Genomic DNA, 25595 nt, shown 5'->3' with positions numbered 1-25595 from the left:
CACCCAATTTTCAGAATTACAACTTCATCCAACTCAGGAAACACAGAGAACAATCGACCATTATGATACAGTTTTTCAAGATTTAAGGGGGCACATTGACGATGGGAATGATAGGACTTGGTACACTCAAGCCGGGTAGCAAGCTCAGCTTAACTGGATACATGATCAGACCGTGTCATATGCTGCAGATCCCGCTAACTACTCTCCCTCTCCTTGGCCTGCATACGACCTATGGGTTCGAATGGGTGATCCATATCCGCCTCCTTATCCTCCTGCATACCCCCTAACCCTCCTAATGAAGATACTGTTATCACCCCTGCTCAAGTAACCTATCAAGGGTACAACCCTTCAGTATTTCAGGACGACGACTCAGCAAACCAAAACGAAGGTGGAGCTGGACCAAGCAGCTCATTTTGGCGATTTTTCTAACCCTTGATTTGTGTTCGCAGGTTTATACTGATGACTTCCGTGGATGATGGTTTACTTCTTTGATGATTTGAACAATGTTGGTTATGTTTGAAAACAATTTATTTCGTTTGGTTTGTTTAGGATTATGGTAATTTGAATTGTGATGTAATTTGCTTAATTTGACTTCCTTAGGTTTTTATAAGTGGGGTGTTTTCGGTACACGGAATACAACCCCATGGTTTTTATGAAATGTTTGCTTGGTTTGGATTGATACAGGTGAGCATTGTACTATATGCTGCATTTTTACAAAGACTGGCAATAAGTTCAGCACATACTTGATTGATGATTGCTTTGTGGTTGCAAGAAGTGGATGATGTTCTTATGCTGGCATTCAGTTCAGCGCTATCATCCCGTACACTTCGGTTTTAAACCTAGAAAGTAATAACTCTCTTATACACTATTTAACCCTCTTGAATTTAATTTTTCTGATTTCATGTAACGAGGGCGATACATGAACTCAAGTGTGGGGAGGAAGTTATAAATTCTTTCGGGTTTTGATTTTGGTTAAAAAGGCTTAAAATGGTGAAAATTTTTGAACTTTTAACTTCATAAATTCAAATTTTGTTTAAAATTTGTAGATTTTAAAACTAGGTGTATACACCGAAATTATTATCACAAAACAAATTAAGAAACAACCAAATGATTGAGTTTATTTTGTTAAAAATCATAAAATTAATAGTCATATAAAAGAGATAATCATCATGCTATACCACATTCTTAATGAAAAGAATCATCAAGTACTTTGTCGTTCTAACAATCTAATCCAATGCTCATCTATGTAATGATTATGAAGGAAGTCAAGTCTTCCAATGACACACTTGCTAACATATGTTAGAAGATGTAGTCCAGAACAGCTGTAGGTTGATGAAAAATCTTGAAAAGTCATCCTTATAATCGGCTGGAAATCCACCTCACCTCAGCATCAAACAGGTTTTTGGTGGTCAGACTTATCCTAACCATGAGATGGATCTGTCTCGTACAATGGGGGGGGACACAGTGCAAATTAGCTTTTAAGACTAATGAATCTAATCCCCAGATGGATGATCTCCGTAAAGATCAACCGCATCTATGTTGACTGCGGTCAACATACATATGCCATAACAAATTGAGGTGTGCAAACTCATGGTTCACCAATGATATTTGGACATGATATAGTTTCTTCTAAAACTTATGTTATTTTATGAACTATATTGTGTAAAACCATTTTTAGGACATCCGGTTTCAAGTTCCATGATACTTCAATCATGGGGGCGAGTAGCTTGCTAAGCGCTGACTGAGGCTTCAGTTTTCAGTTACCCTCAACCGGACTTTGAGGTTAAAACCGGAAAACTTGATTAGTGTAAAAACTAACATGAATATTTTTCAAAATATCAAAGATTTTTCGCAAAGGTCCTAATTTCCTTAAGGATCCAAATTTTCAAGAAATGTGGACTTTAAAACCCACCTTTCGACTTTAGTGTGATTTCAATTCGCGTGTGTACTCCAAAGGTGTGTGTATAATCAAAACGCGTGCGTGTGTTACATTGTGAAATAAATTTAAATAAAAAATTGTGAGTATGATTCGAGTGTGTGTTCCATATAGTGTGAGTTCTTGTGTTCCAAAATAACTTGTATGTCTTGTGTACTATATCGTGTGAGTGTGATTCCCATTTTTGTGTTCTCAATTAAATGCGTGTGTTCACTATAGTAAATTTTGATTTCTTGTAAGTCTTGCTTGAGGACAAGCAAGGTTTAAGTGTGGGGATTTTGATAAGGCCAAAATCATACATGTTTATTGTCTGTATTCCGATCCAATTTAATATCAATTTGTATGTAATTGTTGTACGTATGTATTGTAATTCATGTATATTTGTAAAAGTCCATTGTGATTGAATAAATGAAGATCAACAGCGAAAACGATGCTTAAAATGAAGTCCGATAACGAAAACAGCCCAGAAATACACTTCCAGACTGAGATGCGGCGCATCCTAATAGGGATGAGGCGCATCTGTATGCGTGTTTTTGCCGAAGGTTTCAGATACGACGTTTTTAGGCGATAAGACGCATTTAGATGACCAGATGTGGCGCATCTCCCTTCCTACCGACAGTTCTGAGTGCCAAATCTAGCTGGAATCAACAAACTTTAAAGGAATGCGGCGCATCCTATGGAGATGCGGCGCATCTGATCAATTTCTGGCCAGTTTACCTAACTTTTGAGCCTATTTAAGAGAGCCTTTGATTCATTCTTTCAGACACCTTCACTATTACATTCTCCCTCAGTTTCAATACGTTTTTCAAGGTTCAAGGGAGGTTACAAGGCCAATCTCCACTCTTTCAACATCAAGATTAAGCTAGGATCATTCATCACTATTGGTATTATTGTTCTATATCTTTTAAACATGAATTCAATTTTTATTAACTGTTCCATTAGTTCTATTATGATTATGTTTGGCTAAAAGCCTTGTGTGTTTGCTTCAATGTAAGATTTATGGCTTGGGATTGTTCTATACTTTGATGTTATGCTAGTTATATATATGTTTGATTGATTAAATCATCTAGTCCAACTACAAGAACCATAATTATGATTGTTTAGTTCATCACTTCAATTACATAAATTGTAAACCAATTAATGTGAGTTAACTCGGTGAACAATTTATGCTTCAATACAACTAGTAATCTAGACGGTAAGATACATAAGTTTAAGGGATTTAGTTATGTGCTATTACCGGTAATTGAAGTAGTCCCAAAGCAACATAGTCATGAAATTACCTCAAGTAATTGTTGTAGTATAGGTTTTACGTGAGTTTAACCGGGTTGGGTCTAGTTAGTTAAATCAATCTAAGTTACCTTGTTCTTTCGAGAAATCCATTGTTGTAACTATCTTTATATCCTACTTCAATTATACGAGTCATGACTTGATTTATGTGAATTTATCAAAGGTTATAACTTGTACTTCAACACCTAGTGATCTAGTCATCTATATGTGAGTATAGGATGGTAATTGGATGATATTTAGGTTTTACAATCGTGTAGTTTACTTAGAGTGATCTTAGTAAACTAGGTTTTATGTGAATTTAACCAAGAAAGAATCCTGTTGATTAAACATAGTTCTTAAGTTTATAGATATTGTGAAATTGATATAAACTGCTCTAATGTAACTATCATATAACGGTTTTAATTATAAAAGAACAATCCCTGTCATTTATCAAGCATAGAAGTAAACACCACATTCTCATTCTTGTTATTTACTATATTTTAATTACTGTTTTGTTAACAGAAATCCAACTTCAAACACAAATCCCCCTTTAGAATAATTAATCGTTAAAAAGTCCTTAAAACAAACTTCTCCCTGTGGTTCGAACTGGTCAATTTACTTGCTAGTTACTGCATGATCGGGTTTAGTTGCCTGTATTATGTGTTAATTATTGAGCATATTGTCTACATTTTAAAGGTTACGTCTTGACACATCAGAAACATTGCCCATAAACTCCACATTTTTATCAATGTGAAAGTTAAAGTCTTTCATGTCTACATGCACATCCACAATTTCATTATCCTCATCCACAATATAATCACTATCTTCAGAGTCACTGCCTGCATCACTGTAAACACCTGACTGACTATAAACATCTGCATCATCAATAACATCTGCCTCATTATGAACAACTTCTAATAATGCATTTTCATCAAGAACATTTGCCTCATTATGACCAACTTCTAATAATGCATTTTCATCAATTTGTTCAATAAGTTTCCTCTTCCCTTTGAGATCCTGATGTTCAGCAAAAACTTCCATATACCTTAAACCCTCATCTCCCTCATCTGCCAAATAACTATGCATACAATCAGAATTTTCTCTATCATCTAAAAGTTCTAACCCACTATTTAACTTTGTATTGGGTTTAAGGTAGCGAAATAACACAGGTTTCATAGGATCATAACCTAATGCTTGAATAACCTCATGCAATTGCAATACAGAAAACGTGTCAATGTTGAAGCAATCAATGGTGGTGGTCTGACCATCAGTGTAAACTACTTCACTACCCATACATAAATACCCACCATGATGTAATATAATGGAGAACAAATCAGGGTATACATCTGCAAAATAAAAACGATTTAGGGTTTTACTGTTCAAAATTTAAAAATAAATACAACGATGACGATTAGGGTTTGACAAACATACCGTATACTTGATCTATATCTTTTTGTTCGATATCTGGTGAACGAATAACCCAGCTCTCAACCATCGATCAATGGAGAACAAGTTCTCTATCTGCTTTTGAGTTTGTTAAAAACGAGGGATGAAAGAGAAAGAGGTGTGGTTAATGAAGGCACCTAACTTGTTTGAATGTAAAGTAGACCTGGTTACGATGCAAAAAGACAGATTTACCCATCACGTTTTAGTCACGTGATGGCACTAACGGCTAATTTAGACGGCAAACTGACGGAGGGACTCGGATTGCCAAAATTTGCAATTTTAAGGACTTGACAATCCAAAAAAAAACTTGAGGGACTCGGATTGCAAATTCATGTATAATTGAAGGACCAACGGAGCAAAAATGTCTCATATATATAAATAACTTCGACATATTTCATCACCACTGGTTGTGTTGAAGAAAAAAGATAAGTCGAAGAAAAAATCTAAATCGAAATTGCCTAGCGAGAGGGATTCTTGTGTGCATCGAGATCAAGGTGAAGAGGACGATATTGTGGCTCCGAGTGTTTTGTTTGGTATGGAGGATTCTTTTATTGGTTCAGATGTCGGGACAGCTTTGGACGACGGTGGTAAGACGGATGTGGTCTCCTCTTTCAGCTTCTTTGATACAATAATGAAGAATTTTAAGGCCCACAAAGTGGAAGGTAAATTGATGAATGATAATGGTAAGGCTAAAGTCAAACCAAAGAAGGGGATGAAGATTCATGGTCTAGAGTTAAATAGATTCAACGTTGATGACATTTATTAGTGTATTGGGCTTCGGTTTTGCTTATTTGTTTACCCTTGTGTTTGTGTCTTGTTGTGTTTGCTTATTTTCTGGGGGGGGGGGGGGGGGGGTTGGTTGAACGGTCAATATTCTTCTATTAAATAATGAACCCTCCTCAATGAACAACTAGGGAAGGGCAAAAAATACTTACAGCGGCTTTGAAAGATAACCGTTTCAACATAAATTACATTTGCTTCTATTACAATACCAGCTAAAGGAAAAATTGTGAATGGAGTTGAAAATTAGCTCTTAATTCATCGGGGAGGCTGCAAAAATAATAACTGTTCTTGTATCTCCAAATATGCCATAACGAGGTAGCGACTATCACATACAATTTGTTCTTGATTTTGAGTGAGGCTTTCCATGTATTAAACCACGCTATCTATTCAGACCAAGCAAAAATCTTCGGTCAAAATCGTTCACCCATGTGGGTAGTCTATCGCAAGCAATTCTCCTTAAATATATTAATATTTGAGGGAGAAACCTTATACATCTCATTAATACCTCAAAACTCGGCAAAGAACAGTCATCCAAAAAGATGTGAGTATCGCTAACTGTTAATTTTTCATCGTCTGAAATATCCCAATCCCACGAGTCATTTGTTATGGACAAGTGGGCATCACCTAAATCTGCCTCAAGCTCCCGAACCAGTGACATATTACGGGAACCATTATCTGTACGAATCCAATTCCAGTTCCAACCTTCAAAACCCACTCGATTAGCAAGCAATGCACCCTCGTTTACATTTAGGCGAAAAATTCTACCATATTTAAGCTTCTGAAACATATTTTTTATTCGGGTTTTAAGACAGTGAACGTTTTCGTGCACCAGGCAACACGCGCCACACACTACGTAATAAACAAACTTGTGTGTGCGTGCGTGTTGCACAAGGATTCGATATTAGGGTAACAATGTGGTGATGGCGATTAACGAGGAAGTGGTGGTGATGATATTGTTGTTGGTAGTGATGGTGGTAATTGATGTCCCTTGAATACCCAAACGAAGCTAGTAGTAAGCGTCAATTTAACCCCCACTTTAAATACATACTTAATGGCTTCTTATGGGCGTATTGGACTACGATGGTTTCATAATGTCGATGAATGAGGAGGTGGTGGTGATTGATGTGATGACATAGGCCAAATGAATCGAGTCAGTATGTACTTAATCCCCCGGTGGCTCGCACCGAGCTTTAAATACACACTGACTCGATTCGTTTGTGCATTAAACAGGTGCTGGTGATGTTGTTTTTTACGGTGATGGTGGTACTCATGCAGGTTTGTTGGTGGTGGTTATGCTAAAGTAAGTTGGTTGATGATGCATTCAATACCTTGAGTTTGACTTTTAACGTGTTGATACTTGACCAAAAAAAAAACTCAAAAAATAGTAAGATTCTCGAACCTCTGTTTTGCCTTTTAAGATCTTGATAATCGAAAAAAAAAATCAGGAAATCTTATCCTGAATATCCTTATCTTATCCTTATAAACACGCACCACGCACGAACAACACGCACTGTGCGTGTTGCGCTATGCGTTGTGCGTGTTGGTTAGTATAATATCATTAAAAGCAAGTATGCTCGGTGACACGCATGACACATCAATTTACACACATCATGTGTGATACGTGATGCGTGATGCGTGAGCAAAGGTCATATTTACATATTCAAATATTAAGGGCATTTTGTTAAACAGTTTTGAAATGAGAGCATTTTGACTAATTTCCTATTGAAAAAACAAAAAAGCCCCTCGAAAGCAACTATACTACGGAAGCCCGGCCCATCGACCATTTGAACACTTATTTAATTTAATACGTAATAATACATATAAACATCGTACAAGATAACCCATCTTCAAATTCTTATACATATTACCGATTAATAACATATTTTGCCTCTTCGAGTAGTTTAAATGGGAAAAACTTTTTCCGTTATGCCAAAATTCATGACAAAATGATAGTGCAAAGGTTGTAGACAAAATTCCTCTAATTATGAGAATGGGAATTAGAGTAAAGAGACTTATAATTAAGGCCCACAAGAGCCAAAAGATTAGCTTTATTTGGGCACATGAGTGAATTCTTAAAATACTTGAAATTGGTCAAGTAAATGAAATTTGGAGGTCAAAAGCTTCCTTAGAAACATGACGGGTTGTCTATATAATTCATCATGAATGACATTCATGCCAAGTAGACACAATAGATAAGCAAAGTGATGATTATTTTTTCAAATGCTATAATACTATTATATTATATATTATATTATATAATATATAATATATATTATTATTCCTTTTGCTATTAGCTAGTACTCCGTAGTAAAACACAACTAACGAAAAATAATGTTCTTGCCAAAACATTTGCATCGTTAAGCTGCTCCAGGGGCGGATTTGAGGGCGTGCAACACGTGCGCTTGTACAGGGCCCATAATCCCGAGGGGCCCATAATTCAAAAATATTTAGTACTAATGAAAAACTTAACCTAATTTTTGTATATACAAAATGCATATTTTTTGTTGATTGAACAGGGCCCATATAAAAAATTAAAATCGACGGGACGCCCCTGCTGCTCCAATTGTAAGAATTCTTTATATTTCATGTGATATTTTTATACAAATAGAAAAATAGAATAATAAACATTATTTGAAGATATACCACAAAAGATATGTCAACATATATGATGGTACTGCAAAAATATTCATCTTTAGCGTTAAGTTTTCGTTACTTACCAACCAAAAAGAATCCATAAAGTGGAAGAACAAGTAATCTTACATTGAAGCATCTAGTCTTTAGAATAAGATAAAGTTAAGGTGATAAATTCATTTAACTTTTGGGAGAATTCTCAAACTCATAAGTTTTCTTTTGAATATTCAACCGTGTATATTAAAAATATATATATATATATATATATATATATATAAATATTAGAAGGAAAACGTTATCGTAATATTTGTTTACAAGCAAACACACCATTTATACACACGGCCACATGTTGATCATAAAAAATCTATAAAGTGAAATTATATTCGGAATTACAAATATATCGAATTTTGTATATAATATTATACATGTAAAAGTGGCGCTGATAATAATAAAAAAATAAATAAATAAATTGTGAATTCATATCATAAGAGGCGCTATAATTAACCACAAAAATAGAAACATATATATTAAAGTAACAGAAATCATTTTCATATTCATTCATTCATATTCATATAATTATAATATTAATATTAATATTTATATGCTTTATATGTTTTATAAACGAATTACTTAAAGTATTATTATATTATATAACTTATATTATATATAGTTATCATAATCCCAAGTGATAGCTTGATAGTTGAGACTTTGGGAATTTTTAGTGAAAATTTAAGTTAATAAGTTCAATCCGTATAGATTATAATTTTAGAGTTTTATCTTTAATAAAAGGATTATCAAATGAGACTTAGGCATTAGACATTAGGCATTAGACATATACATCAAAATAGGGGCAACCCAATGATGGAAGAATGTTAAGAATGTAACCGACACGATATCTTTGATATTTGAGTACAAATTTAATCTCACAAAATGAGTTTTAGTTCACAAAGTACAAACTGACATCATATATATGTGTATGCTAACATATGTGTGTTTATAAGGGTATCTTGAAAAGGATTAATGGGAAAGAGGTAAAGTTTCTGACCATGAATGTGTGTAATGTTAGACAATGATTATGTCGTTATTTTATTTAATTGACATCATTTAAAAAGGTGAAAACCAACACCTTTTTAACTTAAAAGAATGTTCAAATAGTTTATACTTTGGAATACAAAGTTAGTGCTAGTATAGTACTACCTCCGTCTCATTCTAATAGTTCACAGATAAAAAACACGTAGTTTTAGGAAATCCCATTAACTTCATTTCTCCACTAATGAAATATCTTCTCTCTCCAAATCCACCAATGAAATATCATCTTTCTATTTATGGAAGTGGACTATCAGAATGGGACAACCCAAAATAGAATACTAGCCTATTGGAATGAGACGGAGGTAGTATCTATTAGTGATATGCATTGAAAGACTTAAAATGGTATGAAGTTAAAAGCTTGAAAAATTGAATAGTAATCGTAAAGTTCCACTTGCATTTGTATTTTTAACGTTATACAACAAGCGTATAACAAATTAACAATATAAATTAGGTCGAATTATTTAGAGTATTTCTATTGTGTCTAGTATTTAGATGTGCAAAATTTTACTATATTAAGTGTAAAAAAGTACTCGTAATATTTTGAGGTTGCACTAGAAATAATTATTTCAAATGTGTAAAATAAATGTTTTTAAAGTTATTTAAGATACAAAATATAATTAATAATATTTTTTTAGTAAGCGAGGAAACTTTCCTACGAACGAACACATTGGCTCCCCATAGAAGGTAAAACCTCTGGTAATCAAGCCTTCCTAGCGCGAGACCTGGTACCGAGTGAATTGTGCATTATGCGCACCCTTTAGTCACTCTTTTTTTGAACAATTTGGCATAGCCAGGAATGAACCCGGGTGTTGTGCTTCATTAGTTAACTCGGTGCCACTTAGGCAAGCCTGCGTGGTTATATAATTAATAATATAGTATATATTATTATATTAAAGAGTATCAATCAGAAATATACGATGACGGTATTATTTTAATACATCTACTTATTATTATATATACTGTATATATTATATTATTATACGTTTTCAACAGTACTAAACACAATTACCACTACGCTAAAATAGTGTAGTATTTAGATTTAACATTGAAATAATGTTTTTTTGTGTTATTTTAATACAAAAAATAGTTAATATTCTTTTAGTACCTTCATAACAAAATTTACAAATAGTAATAAGTATATTTTTACTCCTTACTTTGGCATGCTCGGAGAATAGTCTTAATGGGCCACGAGCCCATGAACATTGTATCGTATCATGATGTCTCTCATCTTAACTACATCGTATGAAAACATCTTATTGCTTCATATTTAACAAGTGACACCCACAATTATAACTTCAATCTTAATAGTAATGATGACGCGAGTCAGAATTTTCCGACCACAATTTACATTTCCATGAGTAGGTTACTAATATAGCAATCTTTTTATAATAGATTGACCAATAAAAGAGTTAGAAAATATGAATGTTATTTGAATGGTTCAATTTTTAAATTTTGAATTGAGTATTAGAGTTTCACTAAAATAATTACCAAACTGTTGAACAGTGAAATATAATTCTAATGGGCTGCATAGAGTAGAGTTAGTATTGTATAACTCGCTTTTTTGAATAAGCAGAACATGAAAAAACCTTATAACTTACTAATAATTACCAACTATTGAGAATTGAGACAATAACAGTGAAATATAAATCTAATGGGCTGCATATAGTAGAGTTAGTGTTGTATATCTCGCTTTTTCGAATAAGCAGAACATGAAAAAATCTTATAACTTACTTACTAATAGTGAAAAAGAAATTATTTATAATAACCATCGATAAAAAAACATCTTTTAAAACCTTATAAGTCGACTTTTTTGATATCTATTTACACTGCCTAATTTTTGTAACACGGACAATTTTGTGTAGGTCTGTAAAAGTTGAGAGATGGACGAGTCAAAATATTTTTTTTTTTTTTTTTTTTTTTGGATAAACCAATTTTTTTTTTTTTTTTTTTTTTTTTGTTGTCAAAATGGTCATTATAGCAACTTGTGAAAGAAATGAAAGGTTGCATACTTCCATTAGTGATTATATATAGTGAAGTTGAACAAGTTGTAGTGGAAGTGGACACTAGATATTGACCATAGAGAAATTGGGCTTTATACATAGCTGGCCCAGATAGAGATTTTAATTCAGCTTGTCATTTTTCAACTTTATATTTTTAGTTTTGAAATGTTGAGAATATTTATTTATATTTATATTTATTATTTTATATTTATTTAAAAAAACGAAAAAATGTAGTTTTAACTTTCAACTAGTAATACTATCTTAATGTATAGAAAAACATAAAATATATGAAAAAATTGTTCCTTTTGAAAATTGGTCCAAGTATACTGAGATTATCCATGCGGTGATGCATTTTTCGAATAAGAATCCATTTACTCAAGGATCCTGGTGTACCAGTTATCGTGCCCACAGTAAACGATGGATAGCCAAGTCTTTATTTCGTTGGTAGACTAAGACTATTTCAGTAAGATGGAATCAAATCCGGTTCGCATATTTATTTCGTAGTTCTTATCAATTCCCTTTCACGCTCATGTCACGTCGAGGTACTGTAGAAGAAAAAACTGCAAAATCCTCAAAAGTTGCGCTTTCGATAATAAGAAGGTTGCGCAAGACCCCTTCAACCTCGCCCGCGTGTTAGCTTGTACGAATTGGGGTCGACCTTACTTAGCTAATGCATTTGTGTAATCCACTTATATGTATATGATGGGACACAAACTTAGGTCAAGTTAATGTTACATATAACATTTGTGGCAAATACATATACATATACATATACATATACATTATTGTTATTAGACAGTTGATTATTTTCTGAAAGTAATTTTCTGTGGTATAATTAAGAAATAGTGTATTTACTTGTTTACTTGTATGTTATAAGACTCCACAAGAATCCTTTATATGATGAGGATCACATCTGCGGTCTTGTTTGAACGACGTAGATTTTTCCATCTCGTATAACACCTTCAATGTCTTGTGGAGTCCCATATAACTTTTCAATAGAATCTCCTGCTCGGGCAATTGTTGAAAGGATTAATTTCTGAAAGTCCGCATCTACGATCAATGGGTCTGATGAATAATCAAGGATAACCTTGTCTTCTTCATCCATAGGGACACTGAAAAAAAAAAAAGGTTAAAACTTGAGCTATATTTGAATTGTGATCTTGAAGCTTAAAAATTTGTGGTTGTTTTCTTTTTAACTGCTGAAAAAAAAAATTGTGATTGTGATGTTCAAGCATTATCTTTTTGGTCAAATGTAGTCAATTAAGTATAACTTTACCTATCATAAAGTCCTGCACCAGCATAGCCTTCTAGATCTTCACCATTGGAGTCAGATCGGAAGATAATGGATCTCCTTATAAAAAGACCAATGGGTTTGCTAGGGTACCCAAGAACCTGAAATAATTTGGAGGGAACATGACATATTTACAATTATGATCATATTAAAACATAGCTGGTTATGCATGATTTTTTTCTGGAATGGATTTGAAAAAACTATAAACTTTTTTTTTTTTTTTTTAGAACGGCAAACTCACGCACCCTACATAATTTTATTCGAATAATGTCCTAAACATGACTCGAACCTATGACCTCAAAATCAGAGGGTACGAAATAATAGATTAGAAATATTGTGGTGCATACCTTTGGGGAGTCAAGATTGTCCTTCCTGGAAATGAAACTCAACGCGCGACCTGGATAAGCTCCTACCAACGTCTCCCCAAGTCCTTTTACCACCTGATAGAAAGGAGCAGTTAAAAGTTAAAGAACACGTACATAATATAATTGGTATATGCACATCTGATCCAATTGGGCATTGATATGGCAGTTTTGACCCGTTATACTTATGAATGGGTCAATAAAGTTTTCATTCGATATCTAATAGGTGAAATAAAAGAATTTGCTAAAAAAGAAACGGGGTTGAAAGCCACTCATGGTGTATTTTTAGTGCATAAACAAGTTAATCTTTTAGTTTAATATGTTGTTCTCCTTGTATTATATTATAACTAATTAAAATTGAATTAATATTTCTCTCTTGTGATCATATTTGACAGGTTGATTGTTTATAGAAAACTTTCAACAATAAGTGTTTCTGTCATCCCCCAAAGCTACATGTTTCAACCTGTTACCAAACACGAGCCACCGTTAATTTTCTAGCTAAACCAACCAGTTAGCTAGATGGAAAGCAAGTAGTTGTTGACCAGGTTAAAACTGATTTGGATAAAATAAGGAAAGCAGTAGAATGAAATAACCTCGGCATATATCTCCGACGAATCGCCTGAAGAGGGGTTCGTGGTATGAATAACAAACGCGTAATCAGCATTTATAATTTCTTGTACCAGAACAGCCATACAAAGGAAGTCATGGTCTAGCTTCACTTTTTTTGTACTAAAGTATGCTCTCTCATTCCATTTTGAAGCCCAAACCTGATGAAAGAAAATTAGAGGTGGGAATATAAACCCATTTAGATTTAAATTGGTTTGTGGTATGAATAACATCTAGTTTTTTTCAGTGATAGTAGTACAGAGTTGTTTCTAACCTTCTTTATAGCCGTCCATGCTTGTTCCCATCTTTCTTCACCTTCATCACCGGGCCAGGGCATGTCCGAGCGTTGCATTGTAGTTTTCAATTCTTGTACCTTAACAGTGAAATACATAATCACACAGGATAATATTCGCAGTAATAAATGATTTAAATTGAAGATACAATAGTTACAAGGTTCAGGAATTTGCCTATATATACATGTCCATAGGACATTATATTTCATGCATTAGAAAATTGAATAAGTCAGGAGAGGAGAAGGCCAAACAACTTGTATGCATTAAGAAATCATAAAAATTCCAATTTATATAACATTCCAATACTCAAACACAAGAAATAATACCAGCTGGTGTGGTGCAGAAAGATCCAAAACTGTCATGCGAATCTCCCTAAGGACATCAGATTCTCCCGTTACCAATTGTTTGTTCAATATTTGCAGTTTTTCTGACACTCCCTGCTTAATTAGTGCAATGTTAAAAAAAATCTTATAATGTTGTCTAATAATAGGATAAAAATTTGCAGATTAACTTAAAAAAATGCAAGACAAAACAATATATATAAGTTTTCATATGTGATGACCTGATTTATTTTATCAGACAGAACTTTCTCGAAAACTCCAAAAGGTAGTGCAACTGATGTAGGAATGCCAACCGAGGATGGGACTTTACCTTTAAGGTATGCAATGTTACGCGACTTAGCTCCAACCTTAGGAACATTATAACAAAGTGAATTACAAAAGTGAACGGTTATATATACTAAATTAAAAGATTTTATATAAAAAAATATTTTGCTAGGTAAATGGAATATAAATATGAGTTCATAAGCCTAACCATTTCACTCGTGAATTCATCTGATGATATGGCATATTTACCATTAAACTCCTTTTTGACCAACTGTATAGTTGGCGATAAACCGACTTCTTCCAAGTTGTTTGATTGTGTTAGGTTATCTTCTTTCACCTCACTAAAATCGCAAACACAGGGACTAGAGAGTGAGGTTTTCATGTTACGGGTCATTGCATTCATTTCATTAAAATTTGTACACTTAAGAATTAAATATTAATACGATTGAGTAGGAGATAATCAGATTCCCTGACACAATAATGGAATTTTTACTACAAAATATATTTCAATTAGGAGAATTACCAGTAAGTAATATCAGCTGATGTAGGTTTTAGGTTCAACAGTATCCCTTCTTTTGCTCGAAGATCGTTCAAAATATCGGGATCAAAACATGTTGCAAAGCAAACCTGTCAAGGACAACGCGATCATCTCTAAAGGTTAGAAATGATAAAATTGGCGGGCTGGGTACGCGGAAAAACAGTTTCTAGTTGGAACAAAAAAGCTTTTAATAAGGGTCAAAACGGACCGAGTAAGGTAAACCATAACCAATTTACAATTTTTTCAAATTTTCAAATGAATAATTATTGCATCAAGTCAAAATTGCAACAATAACACAATAAAAGGTTAACACAATAAAAGGTGATATATAAATCCTTGAATAGATGTATCTGGAAGTTGTACACATTATATGACTCGGCTGACTCCTTCAATGACCCGTTTGAGATTAAAAATAATAATAATAATAATAATAATGCTAATAATAAATAACCAAACCAAACCATTTAGGATTTATTGGGTTAATATTGACACACTGATTAAACGGGCAAGCGCCAAGGTTAGGTAAATGAAGTAGTTACCTTGCTGTTTCTGGCACGAACAGAAACGTGAGACAGGACATCTGGCATGTCTGGTGTGAGTACAGCAACTGCACCGTCAGGAATTTCCTCTTCTCCGCTCACCTTATTTGCCACTAAAATAGTTGGCACTTGATAACATTTGTTTTGAACAGAAAGCAACTCATCAACCACCACTACGTATCCAACAGCTTTGACCGGGCTTATAACCTGCCAGCTGTTCACACAGTTTTTTTTACTAATCAACTTTGATCTTTTAATATGGCTTTTAATTTTGATATCTTTTGATACGTTTTCAGAATAAGTTTTGTTAACTGTGCAGTAACTTATTATTATACATTTTCTATGGAAATCCTTTTGAGTAATTGTAAGGTTTATTATATACATCAATTTATATGCAATCTTAGTTATTACCTTTGTTCAAGTCTATTTGCTTAAACATCTAAGTACACACACCAATATCAACACTGAATTAAAACACTAAACCTAAATCAACCAAATATAAAAGACAACGAGACCAACCTCCCCAGATTAGCCACACCACGAAGAACAGGATCAAGTCGATTGACCAGTGACGATAAAGAAGCAGCTGATCCAGAACGAATCATTTCTTCAGTGAAAATGCTTACCTATAATCATACTAAGTATAAGATTTGAATTTGATACATTGTCGTAAACGAAAAAATTATCCCAAAAATAACCAAAAAGTAAAATTAAGTAATTGTGTGACATGATACCGCCGATTGATCCAAATCAAGTAGTGCTCCAAGGTACTCAGCAGAAGGTTGCAATAGTTGATGGTACAACTCTCCCTTGGTAGCAAGTGCTAAGCGAGTCCTATCAAGAACAGACTTAGCAAATAATGCCCAATCGTTTTCCCCTGTTTTCACCATCGTGAGTGCTCGATTCCATCCCTGCAAAACATATAATCAGATGTTTGTACATATATTCAAGGTTGCAAAAAAATCGCAGTGGCGGAACTTGAACCCGACCACAGATCGGCAAGACTAGTGAAAGGGCGAAAACACCTAAAAAACCTTATTAGTTAGTAAAAAATTAATTAATATTCCGCCTCTGCTACTAGGGGAGTACTCGGTCAGGACTTTTAAAGGAGTAATCGACAACTTAGGGAGTAATTGGATTGGACTTTTTATACATTTAAATCATAAATTACAAATTTTATGCGTAAATATACAAGAAATCTATAAAGATAAACATAATCTTCATTTGTACAAGAACTCTAAAATTCTACTTTTTAAATTTATAAATAAATGTTGACCGATATCGACTTTGAGCGATTTTGCCTAATTAAATCAGAATTTGACCCATTGACCGATATTGACCAATTAATTACTCGGATTTTGGAAAATCGGATCAGCCGATTCCTAAAAAGGAGTAATCGTCATTAATCAGGGAGTTTTACAACATTGCATATATTATATGCGTTTACATTAATATGCATGCATGTACAGTCATCTGCATTTGCCTGCATAAGCTTTCCATCTAAAGAATGATAGACGAGTATAACTGAACATATTTTTAACATTACCTTCCAGCAATAGATCAGATCTTCATTGTCATCCGATGAAAGTACGAGGTTCTCAAGAAGAAGAGTGATGAAATACATAATTTTCTGTGGAATAATGAAAATTAACAAACTTGAGGAGATGTAACGCAAACTTAAAAAATGATAATAACATTTTCCAACACAGAACTTACTTCTGGTTTAGCATTCTTCAACTGCTCATAACTTCTTTCAATGGCTATCCTTACATTAGAATCTAGTGCAATGTCCAAAAACAGAAGATCCTGAAGACGGTTATCTGACTTAGAAAGCAATGGCTTCAGTTCCTCACGTGCCTCTAGCAGTCCCTAGTTAAAAAAAAAAACATAGATTATGTTATTATTATTTAAAGAAAACTAAAGATTACACTATTCAACTAAAGATAAAACTCTAGTACCTCAAGCAAGGGTTCCACATTCTTATCTTCAACATGCTCTAGGACAAATTGCAGCAATTCCTATATGACCATTTGTGAGTCGAAAAAAATATCCCCATAATTGAAGAAGAAAATGGCTGCATCCTAAGAAAACTTACTTGAAAACCAGATGGTAAGCCAGACATAGGTTTTATTGTCACACCAACCATGCCTCTTCCCTAAGAAAAACAATAAACGACTAAGTCTCCCATTGTGCTAAAATAAAAAAGGTAGATATTGACACTACCTCAGCTATATAACCCATGCAGTTTGAAATAGCAGACTCAAGATCTGCACCTGAATGAACAGCCTGCACAAAGAAGAACATTAATGGAGGTTCTTAAAAGTCTGCCAAAGTTAGGACAGAAATAAAAAAAAAAAAAAAAAAAAAAAAAAAACATGTCAGAAATAACTTAAACCTTTAATGTTTTCAAGTAGCTCCCAAGATCACGCAAAAGGCCCTCCTTTTGGTCTCTCGAGAAGTTTGGCTCATTATGAATTGCCCGATCGTAACTTAGAAGTCGTTCTTTTGTTATTCCATTTGTGTTCAGTGTCTCCCAGTATACACTGATGTCCAAGTCACTTTTAATATAATCCATTAATGCCTGCAAAGACGTATATACTTAATACTAGTAGTTGATTGTTTGTGACACAACATAGGTTTTAAAAATAAATAAGCTAGGAATACTCTATACCTGACATATTATTACATCATCAGGGCTTGTGTTATTATGCAACTTTTGATGCCATTCCTCCATCATTCCTCCCTTGCACTTATTTTTTTGCTACATTTGGACATAATTGTTGGATATCAACATTATGGAAAATTAAAAAATGAAAATGGTTAAAAAATTATGTGTACCTGGATAACCAATATTTCATCCCGGATACGCTGCCCGACATCCCCTTCACCACCATGTCCAACACTTGACATGATCATACGCACAAGTTCACTATATTGTGGATGTGAACTGTAAATATTCTGGAGTTTGTGTATGAGTCGGGCCTGAGCTTGGCTTATCTCACTGCACCAAACACATGAACAAAAATCTTACTAAATTTTGGATCAGACGATTATTAAAAAAAACTAAAAAAAAAAATATTAAACGGGCACAAATATGTGGTCCACGTTTACCGTGGCTTTACGCAGTATGCTTTATTCCAAACCAGCTGTCTTGTGGCCATAAACCGCATCCATACAAGAAATCCTGCAACACCTAACTCACCAGCATCTTTGGCTTCATCGATTAAATCTGCTGCAATATTAAATCTGCAAGGATCAGGAAAAACATATGATAGTTGTTAGCATTGATAATTTTTTTTCCAAAATTTAAGCTATAGATATATTATACAAAAATATAGGAAATTGTAAGTGCAAACCTGTGCATAAAAGATTGTTCGGCTTCACTTTCAAGTGATGCAATTCTATCTAACAAGTCCTTGGCAGTACCTTTCCCGTCACCAACATCCTTAATGGGGGAAAATTAATAACTGATACGAATTAGTAAACGAATGAGCTACAACAAAATCCCCGATTTTCAGATAAGCTAGAAGAGGAACCTTTATCGGCTTCGTGGGTCCAGATAACTCAACATAAAAATCCGAATCATTATTATTAATCCAGTTTTCACCGCGAAGAACAAAAGGCAAGCCCACGAAACTACCTTCCTCAATCTCTAATTCAAACGCCTGTATCTACTATGCATAAGATTGAAAATAATTATTAAATAGTAAGAAGTAGTAGATTGTTCAATTTAGCGAAAAGTTTTGTAAGAGAATCAAAACAAGTTTTAGTTGACTAACCTTGTTAGTAGCACCATCAACGGATACCGTAGAAAACAGTGTTTCAGCAGCCTTAACTAAAGAAGTGGACCCTACGGGTAACAATTCTGCAGGTGGCGTCTTAAACATATACGTGAAAGATTATTAATTTATCATATTGATAAAACAATAATCACAACAAATTTTAAGAATAAAAAAATAAACAACTGTAAGAACTTACTAGCCACTCGCCAGCATTCTTTGATAATGCCCAGTGAAGAGTGAGCGGGCCCATAAGGTCCGTCGCCAAATGAACTCTGATCTTACCGAAAGCCTCTGTTGCAAGTACCTTGTAGACGTATCAAGTATTTAGAACCTATGCTTTTGTTTTTTTACAAGGTAACATTAACATAACAAAAGTGATCTTACCAAAAGCTGTTTATCATAAATTCTGTACGTTTGTTTGTTCAAAACACTAACATCACTTTGTTCTTCTATCAATTTGTAGAATATTTGTAGTGCGGACAAAGTTTTCGGTGTTGAGGAGATTCCCTCCCTAGCAGAAACTGGAGTAGGTTTCTTTAAAAGTTGCATAAGATCTCTTTTTTTCCGGTTTATTTTTTCAGGGGTTGAGTAATTTCTTTTTCCCAGTTGATTTTTAATATTTTTTTGTATGTCTGATTTGGTATTTTTCTTCCTTAACTCATCAACAGAACTACCATTTTCAATTTCCCTTAACAATTCTTTTCTCGCTTCTTCAAATTCTTTCTGTTATAAAGGCATCATGTTAGTTTAGAGTACAAAATGAGGAAAACAAAAGGTAGAACGTAGTGAGTACGAACATATCCAACTTCGACTACGGACCCGAACGGATTTAGCCATTCAGGTTAGGCCAACTTGATGATAATCAGTATAAAAATAATTTAACATGTGTTAAATATAGTTAGTATAATGATCTAATTCCTCTTAATAGTATGAACATAAGAGTTTTATTACATTTTAAGTACACTTTGGACGACTATCAACCTGCTTCCATTTTAGTAATTTTTTTTACCCAGTACAGATATAATATCCTTAAACAAGTACTAATATGAAAAGCGCAAGTTAATAACCACCCTATATATCTACTTAGTGATCCAAAATATCTTTTGTGTAAATGGTAAATGGGTAAACGAAAAAGGTTTTTCATGTTTATTCTACCAGAGTCATCTTCAGATTGTGCCTTAAAAAAAAAAAAAAAAAAAAAAGAGCAGTGGTATTCCGGGGTAACCCGGTTTCAGGGGATCGAGGGTTCGAATCCAGGTGGAGTCATCTTCAGATTGTGCCTTATGGACAGTTAATTTGGGGTTTCTCCTAGGGGGTTTTCACTAAATTGTGCCTTCTCGGCAGTTAAACTTGGGTTTCCTCCTGACACGTGGTCCAGATATGATCGGGTGGGTGGATTCTATCCCCCATTAGTGACTCCTAACATGTTGAATAAATATAAATAAGATTTCTGAAGTGTCAAAGATAACTAGCCTTTTCTTGTTCAGGGGTATACGTTTTTTTGCCATTCCTCTCCCACCTCAGATACGCTTGAATTTGTACAAGTTCTTCTGTAACTCCAATACTAGAAATTGGTTTTTCTCCCAAAGGCAACTTAACATAAAAGTTCTGACCATTATCTTTGTACCTACATAAAATGAGGGTATTAGAGAACTAACTAGTGTGAAAAAAAAAAAAAAAACACACACACACACACACACACACACTCCAACAACAGACTTTGTGAAAATAAAATGACTTACCATCGATTATGTCTTTCATCTACTATTAGAAATTCTATAGCTTCAACTGCAGGATCATCAATCTCTACTTTCAGGAAAGAATCCGAACCAGACTAGAAGAAAATAGCGAATAGAAGTTAAATTTTGCATCAATCAAAATACTATATCACTAAAAAGATGCAGTATTATTTAATCAGTTAAGGATCCAACAATGGAAATAACATTTCAACTATAACCTACTTTTACTAATGGCGATCTAAGAGCCTGGTCGTTAAAGACTTTAGTCCCTTCAGGACGACGATTGGGTAACATCCACTGCCTTCATAAACAAAAAGAAGATTAGAGACCTAAACAAAATAAAACCTAGAACTACATTCAAAAAAATCACAACTTACTCTTTTTGATTCTGCTTAACACCCCAATGTAAGTATAGATTATCATTGCTATTAGTTATCTGAATCTCTACTAGCACAACAGAAGAAACATTAACATTGACCTGTAACAATAAGAAGTAGAACTTGTTTCAGTACTTGATATGTTACAAGTAAACTGTCCACTAATTCAGGGAGCAACGTGCAATAGTAATTCTCTAATTTATAGATACCTGCATCTCACTATCTCCGTCCAGTTTGAACCTTCTTCCCAACTGCTAAAAAAAAAGAAGATTCTATGAAATCTGTGCATCTCAACTAGTAATTACAAACCTTCAAATTAAATATTCTAAGTAGGAGTAGTTGTATAAATGGTTTTAAATTCAAATATTTGGCTCGATAGGACAATATACGCAGCTGAGGTTTGATCTCGGACTAAAAACATCCATCAAACACAATTCTCATTTCAACAACAGAAATATAATAGACTTGGTAAGCGTTTTTCAATGGCATGTGCTTAACTTAATGCATTTTATTCAGCTCTAACTTAATGCATAACAGTTTTTAACTTATATGTTTTAATGCTTTTATTTTATAGATATCTAACTAAATAACCGTAAATACACACAACAGAGTACCTCAGGAGCTCGATCGGTGGCTAATGCAGCTTTAGGATAACTCGAAACCATACGATTTGTCCGTAACTTCAACTTCCTCGCACTAAATCTCTGACCACGAAAGTCGCTAGACGATAACTTCCGTATCTGCGAATTCGAAAACAAACTATTGCCGCAATTTCCATTACAAATTGATTTAATCTGATGCTCCAAAACCGTCGGCCGTAACAATCCGTGCCCTACCGAATTGCTCATATCCTGATATATCTGTTTATGCATACACTACACTAGTAAGCATAAAATTTACACAGATATATGCACATTTATACATTGATGAAATGAATCGTAAATGTGAAATCATGAAATGTAACTTTCAATTATTTGAAATTAGGAGTGAGTTAGGGTTTGAGATTGATGAAATCGTACCGGTGATCAGGAATTCAGAATATTATAGAGATTTAGAAAATGAATAGAATGGGTATGTAAACAAAATATTAATAAAATAAAATAAAAAATATCTGGGCAGAGTGGAGGGAAGTAGTAGGATTAGTTGAGTGTGGTTAGAAGGGTGTACGACCCATTAAACAAAGAAAATGTTATTTGGACGGTGTGTGTAATAGATATAGTATCTATTTTAACATTTTGCGCATAATTGTCTTCAATTTTGTCAAAATGACATAACTAGCCCTCTATATTTGTTCAAAGTGTAATCGACATGAAATTTATTTGTAGAAAATAGGATGACAATGGATCGGATGACGTCGTATCTATATTCATATTCATTTAGTTTTTGTTCATTCATATCTATATTTATATCCATTTAATTTTAGTTCATTCATACATATCCATATCCAATGGATTAAGCGAGTTAATTGATATCTATTAGATATTCAAAAAAATTTATAATATTTTCAAAAATGCAATGAAAACAAAAAACATAATATAACAAAAATAAATATAACATGATATAATTGAAATTTATTAAAAAAAACGTGTAATGTCTGTCGAAAATAGAACACACTTTGTTGAATACACTATCAAACATATATTATGACAAATTATATATGTAATTTGTATTTTTTATTATGTTAGATATACGTGTTTTATTATAATATACAATATTTAATTTATTATATAGCTGCAAGCAAAATGTATGTATAACAATAAATACATTTGTAATAGTAATGTGTATGTATACATCTATATTTATATATTTATTTCGGATGTTAATGGATATATTCATGGATGAAATTTTTCATTCATATCCATTTTAGTTCATCCATATTCGTATTATATCCATTTAAAATTATTCATATCCATTAAAATCAGATGGATTGAGTGGATATCTACTGAAGGTGACCATTGACGTTCCTGATTGTAAATGCAATTTTAACTTATTGATGAAAGAATGACTAATGTTATCAACAATTTCAAGCTAAGGGGGGTTGTATATATTTAGTAATAGATAGAAGCAGATAATGTACAGTTACCAAAAGTTAGATGGGGATTTGAGAAAAAGTAAAGTAGTGAATACGTGTGTATTACGATCTTGGTTAAGCAAGCTTTTATCACGTGCGAATTCCATAGATTTCCTCAAATTAGCATGGGCCAGGCCGCAGGGCCCGTTATCGACATTTGCATTGGATATTTTGAAACCATATTAGTGGCTAAGAAATGCACATGTAATTGGACAACGTCAATCTTGTCAAATAATAAAACGGAGTATATTGCTTTTTCGTACAAGACAATATCCATCCTTTTCTATTTGGAATATGTAAATATTATAAAAGCATCTGTTTCTTTCCAGTTTCAACTAGTGTTCGAACCCTCGCTTCGCGCCGGGGGTTCGGTTTTTAATGTATTTTATTGCGTTTAGTGTGTAAATTTTTTTTGTGGCTAACGATGATGTTGTTGAAACGCAACTCGAGTCGAACTAAAAGGTATAACCCGTGAAAAATTTAAATGTTATTTAAAATTAACAATATATGTGCATCTCCGCATTTCGCTATAGAGTTGTCGACTTTTAAAAATTTAACGGGGAATTAACGTGTATGAAAAGTACCCCAAATATTTAGCGTTTTTTAAAAAGCTCCCGTTTTGCGTATAGCAAGTGACATTGTGTTCCTAAAATTATTTCGAGTTTAACGATGGTGGCGGGAAAATTTAACTCGTTGCGAGTGCGAAGATATGGCCCGTTGAATATTTGGGTGGAGTTTGTTTAAGATTTTTTATGAGAATGGTTAATTGACACTTTACCCCCGGGTGGATTTAATTTTTTGGATAAAGTGTAGGGTGGTTTGTGGTTGAATTTGGAAAAAAAAAAAAAAGCAAAAAGGCGAAAATAACCCGGTACTATTCATTTGGCCTTTGTCTTTTAGAATATAGGTATAATATAATGTGGAACATACAAATTGATTAGATTTTGTTAATGTACTCGTAATATATAATGTGGCTTTTTAATCCTAGACCTATTCATTTACTCTCGATTTTTCCACCACCATATCTTACATATAAGTTCAAGAGTTACCTGCTATTCTAAAAACAATTAGTGATAAAAGGAGGTTCCCCTAAACTTATATACAAGCATTTATTTTTTTCTATGTGAGATACATAAACCGATTAGCTCTAACATATTTGTCACTGATATAAGAATTGCTTATAAGAAAATTGTACATTTGTACATATGCATTAACGTTGTATTCTTTGAGGGTTTTTTTTTTTTTTTTTTGAGAAAGAAAGAAAATAATTTGAATGGAGAAAAGACTAATAATGCATTCTTGAATATTTTTTTAAAGGAAAAAAGGGGGTTTGAGGAGGAGTATATAGCTTTTTTATTAAGATTGTGCTCCGTCCAAATATGAGATGATGATTAGAGTGAAAAGGAGTTTTCACGTATTTAAAATTTAAAATATTATTATATTTGTTATTATTGTGTTACTTTTTCGACTTCCATTCACATATGGTACTCCATATACCCATATAGTTGCACTTGATGTTGATTATAATCATCCAGATATTCATGAATTATTATTATAATAATATGTTAATGTATGTAAAGATGTACTCCTCCATAAGCTTTACTTGTTATTTTTTATTCCAATTATAATAATAAATTATAAACATAAAAATTAAATTATAATATATAATATCAAATAATATATATATATATATATATATATATATATATATATATATATATATATATATATATATATATATATATATATATATATATATATATATATATATATTCAAAAGTTCAAACGAGAACAAAAAAAGGGGGCGAAAACTTCGAGAACCATTAAATTAGAAGGATTTTCACATTTGAGTAGGTTGAATCACATATAAATGTTGATAGAGAGTAAGATTGAATAAAAAATATTTTGAAAACACTTGTAGTTTAACTATATAATTAAATATATATTTTCCCATTCACATGTGCAAATGTATTTGTGTAACATGCGAACATTTCATATAATTCACAATTGAACATGTAATTTATGATTGTGAATATTTCTTTGCCAATGATATAAACATTAGATAACCCTTTATGCAATTTGTTGAATATAAATGCATATAAACCATGTACTTAAAGAGTTCTCGCAGTTCTCGTCCTTTTTGTGGTTCTCGTATAAACCTGCCTCATATATATATATATATATATATATATATATATATATATATGTGTGTGTGTGTGTGTGTGTGTGTGTGTGTGTGTG

The 25595-nt window shown here is 33.1% G+C and overlaps 1 protein-coding gene across 1 annotated transcript; it reads right to left on the bottom strand.

The window, feature by feature from the left end:
- Positions 1-12015: 12015 nt before the first annotated feature.
- Positions 12016-22296, bottom strand: LOC139862972 (alpha-glucan water dikinase, chloroplastic-like). The gene is made up of 32 exons (XM_071851608.1): positions 21898-22296; positions 21493-21537; positions 21284-21384; positions 21129-21207; positions 20910-21001; positions 20641-20794; positions 19552-19890; positions 19364-19471; positions 19165-19263; positions 18922-19056; positions 18742-18830; positions 18497-18631; positions 18224-18386; positions 18057-18146; positions 17781-17966; positions 17609-17671; positions 17481-17540; positions 17344-17403; positions 17102-17254; positions 16932-17015; positions 16120-16296; positions 15905-16011; positions 15386-15599; positions 14832-14935; positions 14517-14649; positions 14266-14391; positions 14030-14140; positions 13685-13783; positions 13398-13571; positions 12790-12882; positions 12428-12543; positions 12016-12263 (listed from the first exon to the last, which is right to left on the bottom strand). Exons 1-32 carry the CDS (start codon positions 22153-22155, stop codon positions 12059-12061), a joined length of 4152 nt encoding a protein of 1383 aa, XP_071707709.1. The 5' UTR covers positions 22156-22296; the 3' UTR covers positions 12016-12058.
- Positions 22297-25595: the final 3299 nt, after the last annotated feature.

This window comes from Rutidosis leptorrhynchoides, chromosome 8 (genome assembly GCF_046630445.1).
Source record: "Rutidosis leptorrhynchoides isolate AG116_Rl617_1_P2 chromosome 8, CSIRO_AGI_Rlap_v1, whole genome shotgun sequence".
In the NCBI taxonomy this organism is placed as follows: Eukaryota; Viridiplantae; Streptophyta; class Magnoliopsida; order Asterales; family Asteraceae; genus Rutidosis; species Rutidosis leptorrhynchoides.
Note: the sequence above shows the minus strand (reverse complement) of the source record. Positions and strands in the feature narration are given on the sequence as shown.

Bases quoted from the DNA above. Each gene is read 5' to 3' on its own strand.
- LOC139862972 (XM_071851608.1), bottom strand. From the start codon at position 22,155: ATGCATAAACAGATATATCAGGATATGAGCAATTCGGTAGGGCACGGA. The intron at 18,387-18,496 runs GTAAACGTGGAC...TGTTTGGTGCAG, and splicing joins GCATACTGCGTAAAGCCACG to TGAGATAAGCCAAGCTCAGG. The intron at 13,784-14,029 runs GTATTATTTCTT...TTCACTGTTAAG, and splicing joins TTTCTGCACCACACCAGCTG to GTACAAGAATTGAAAACTAC.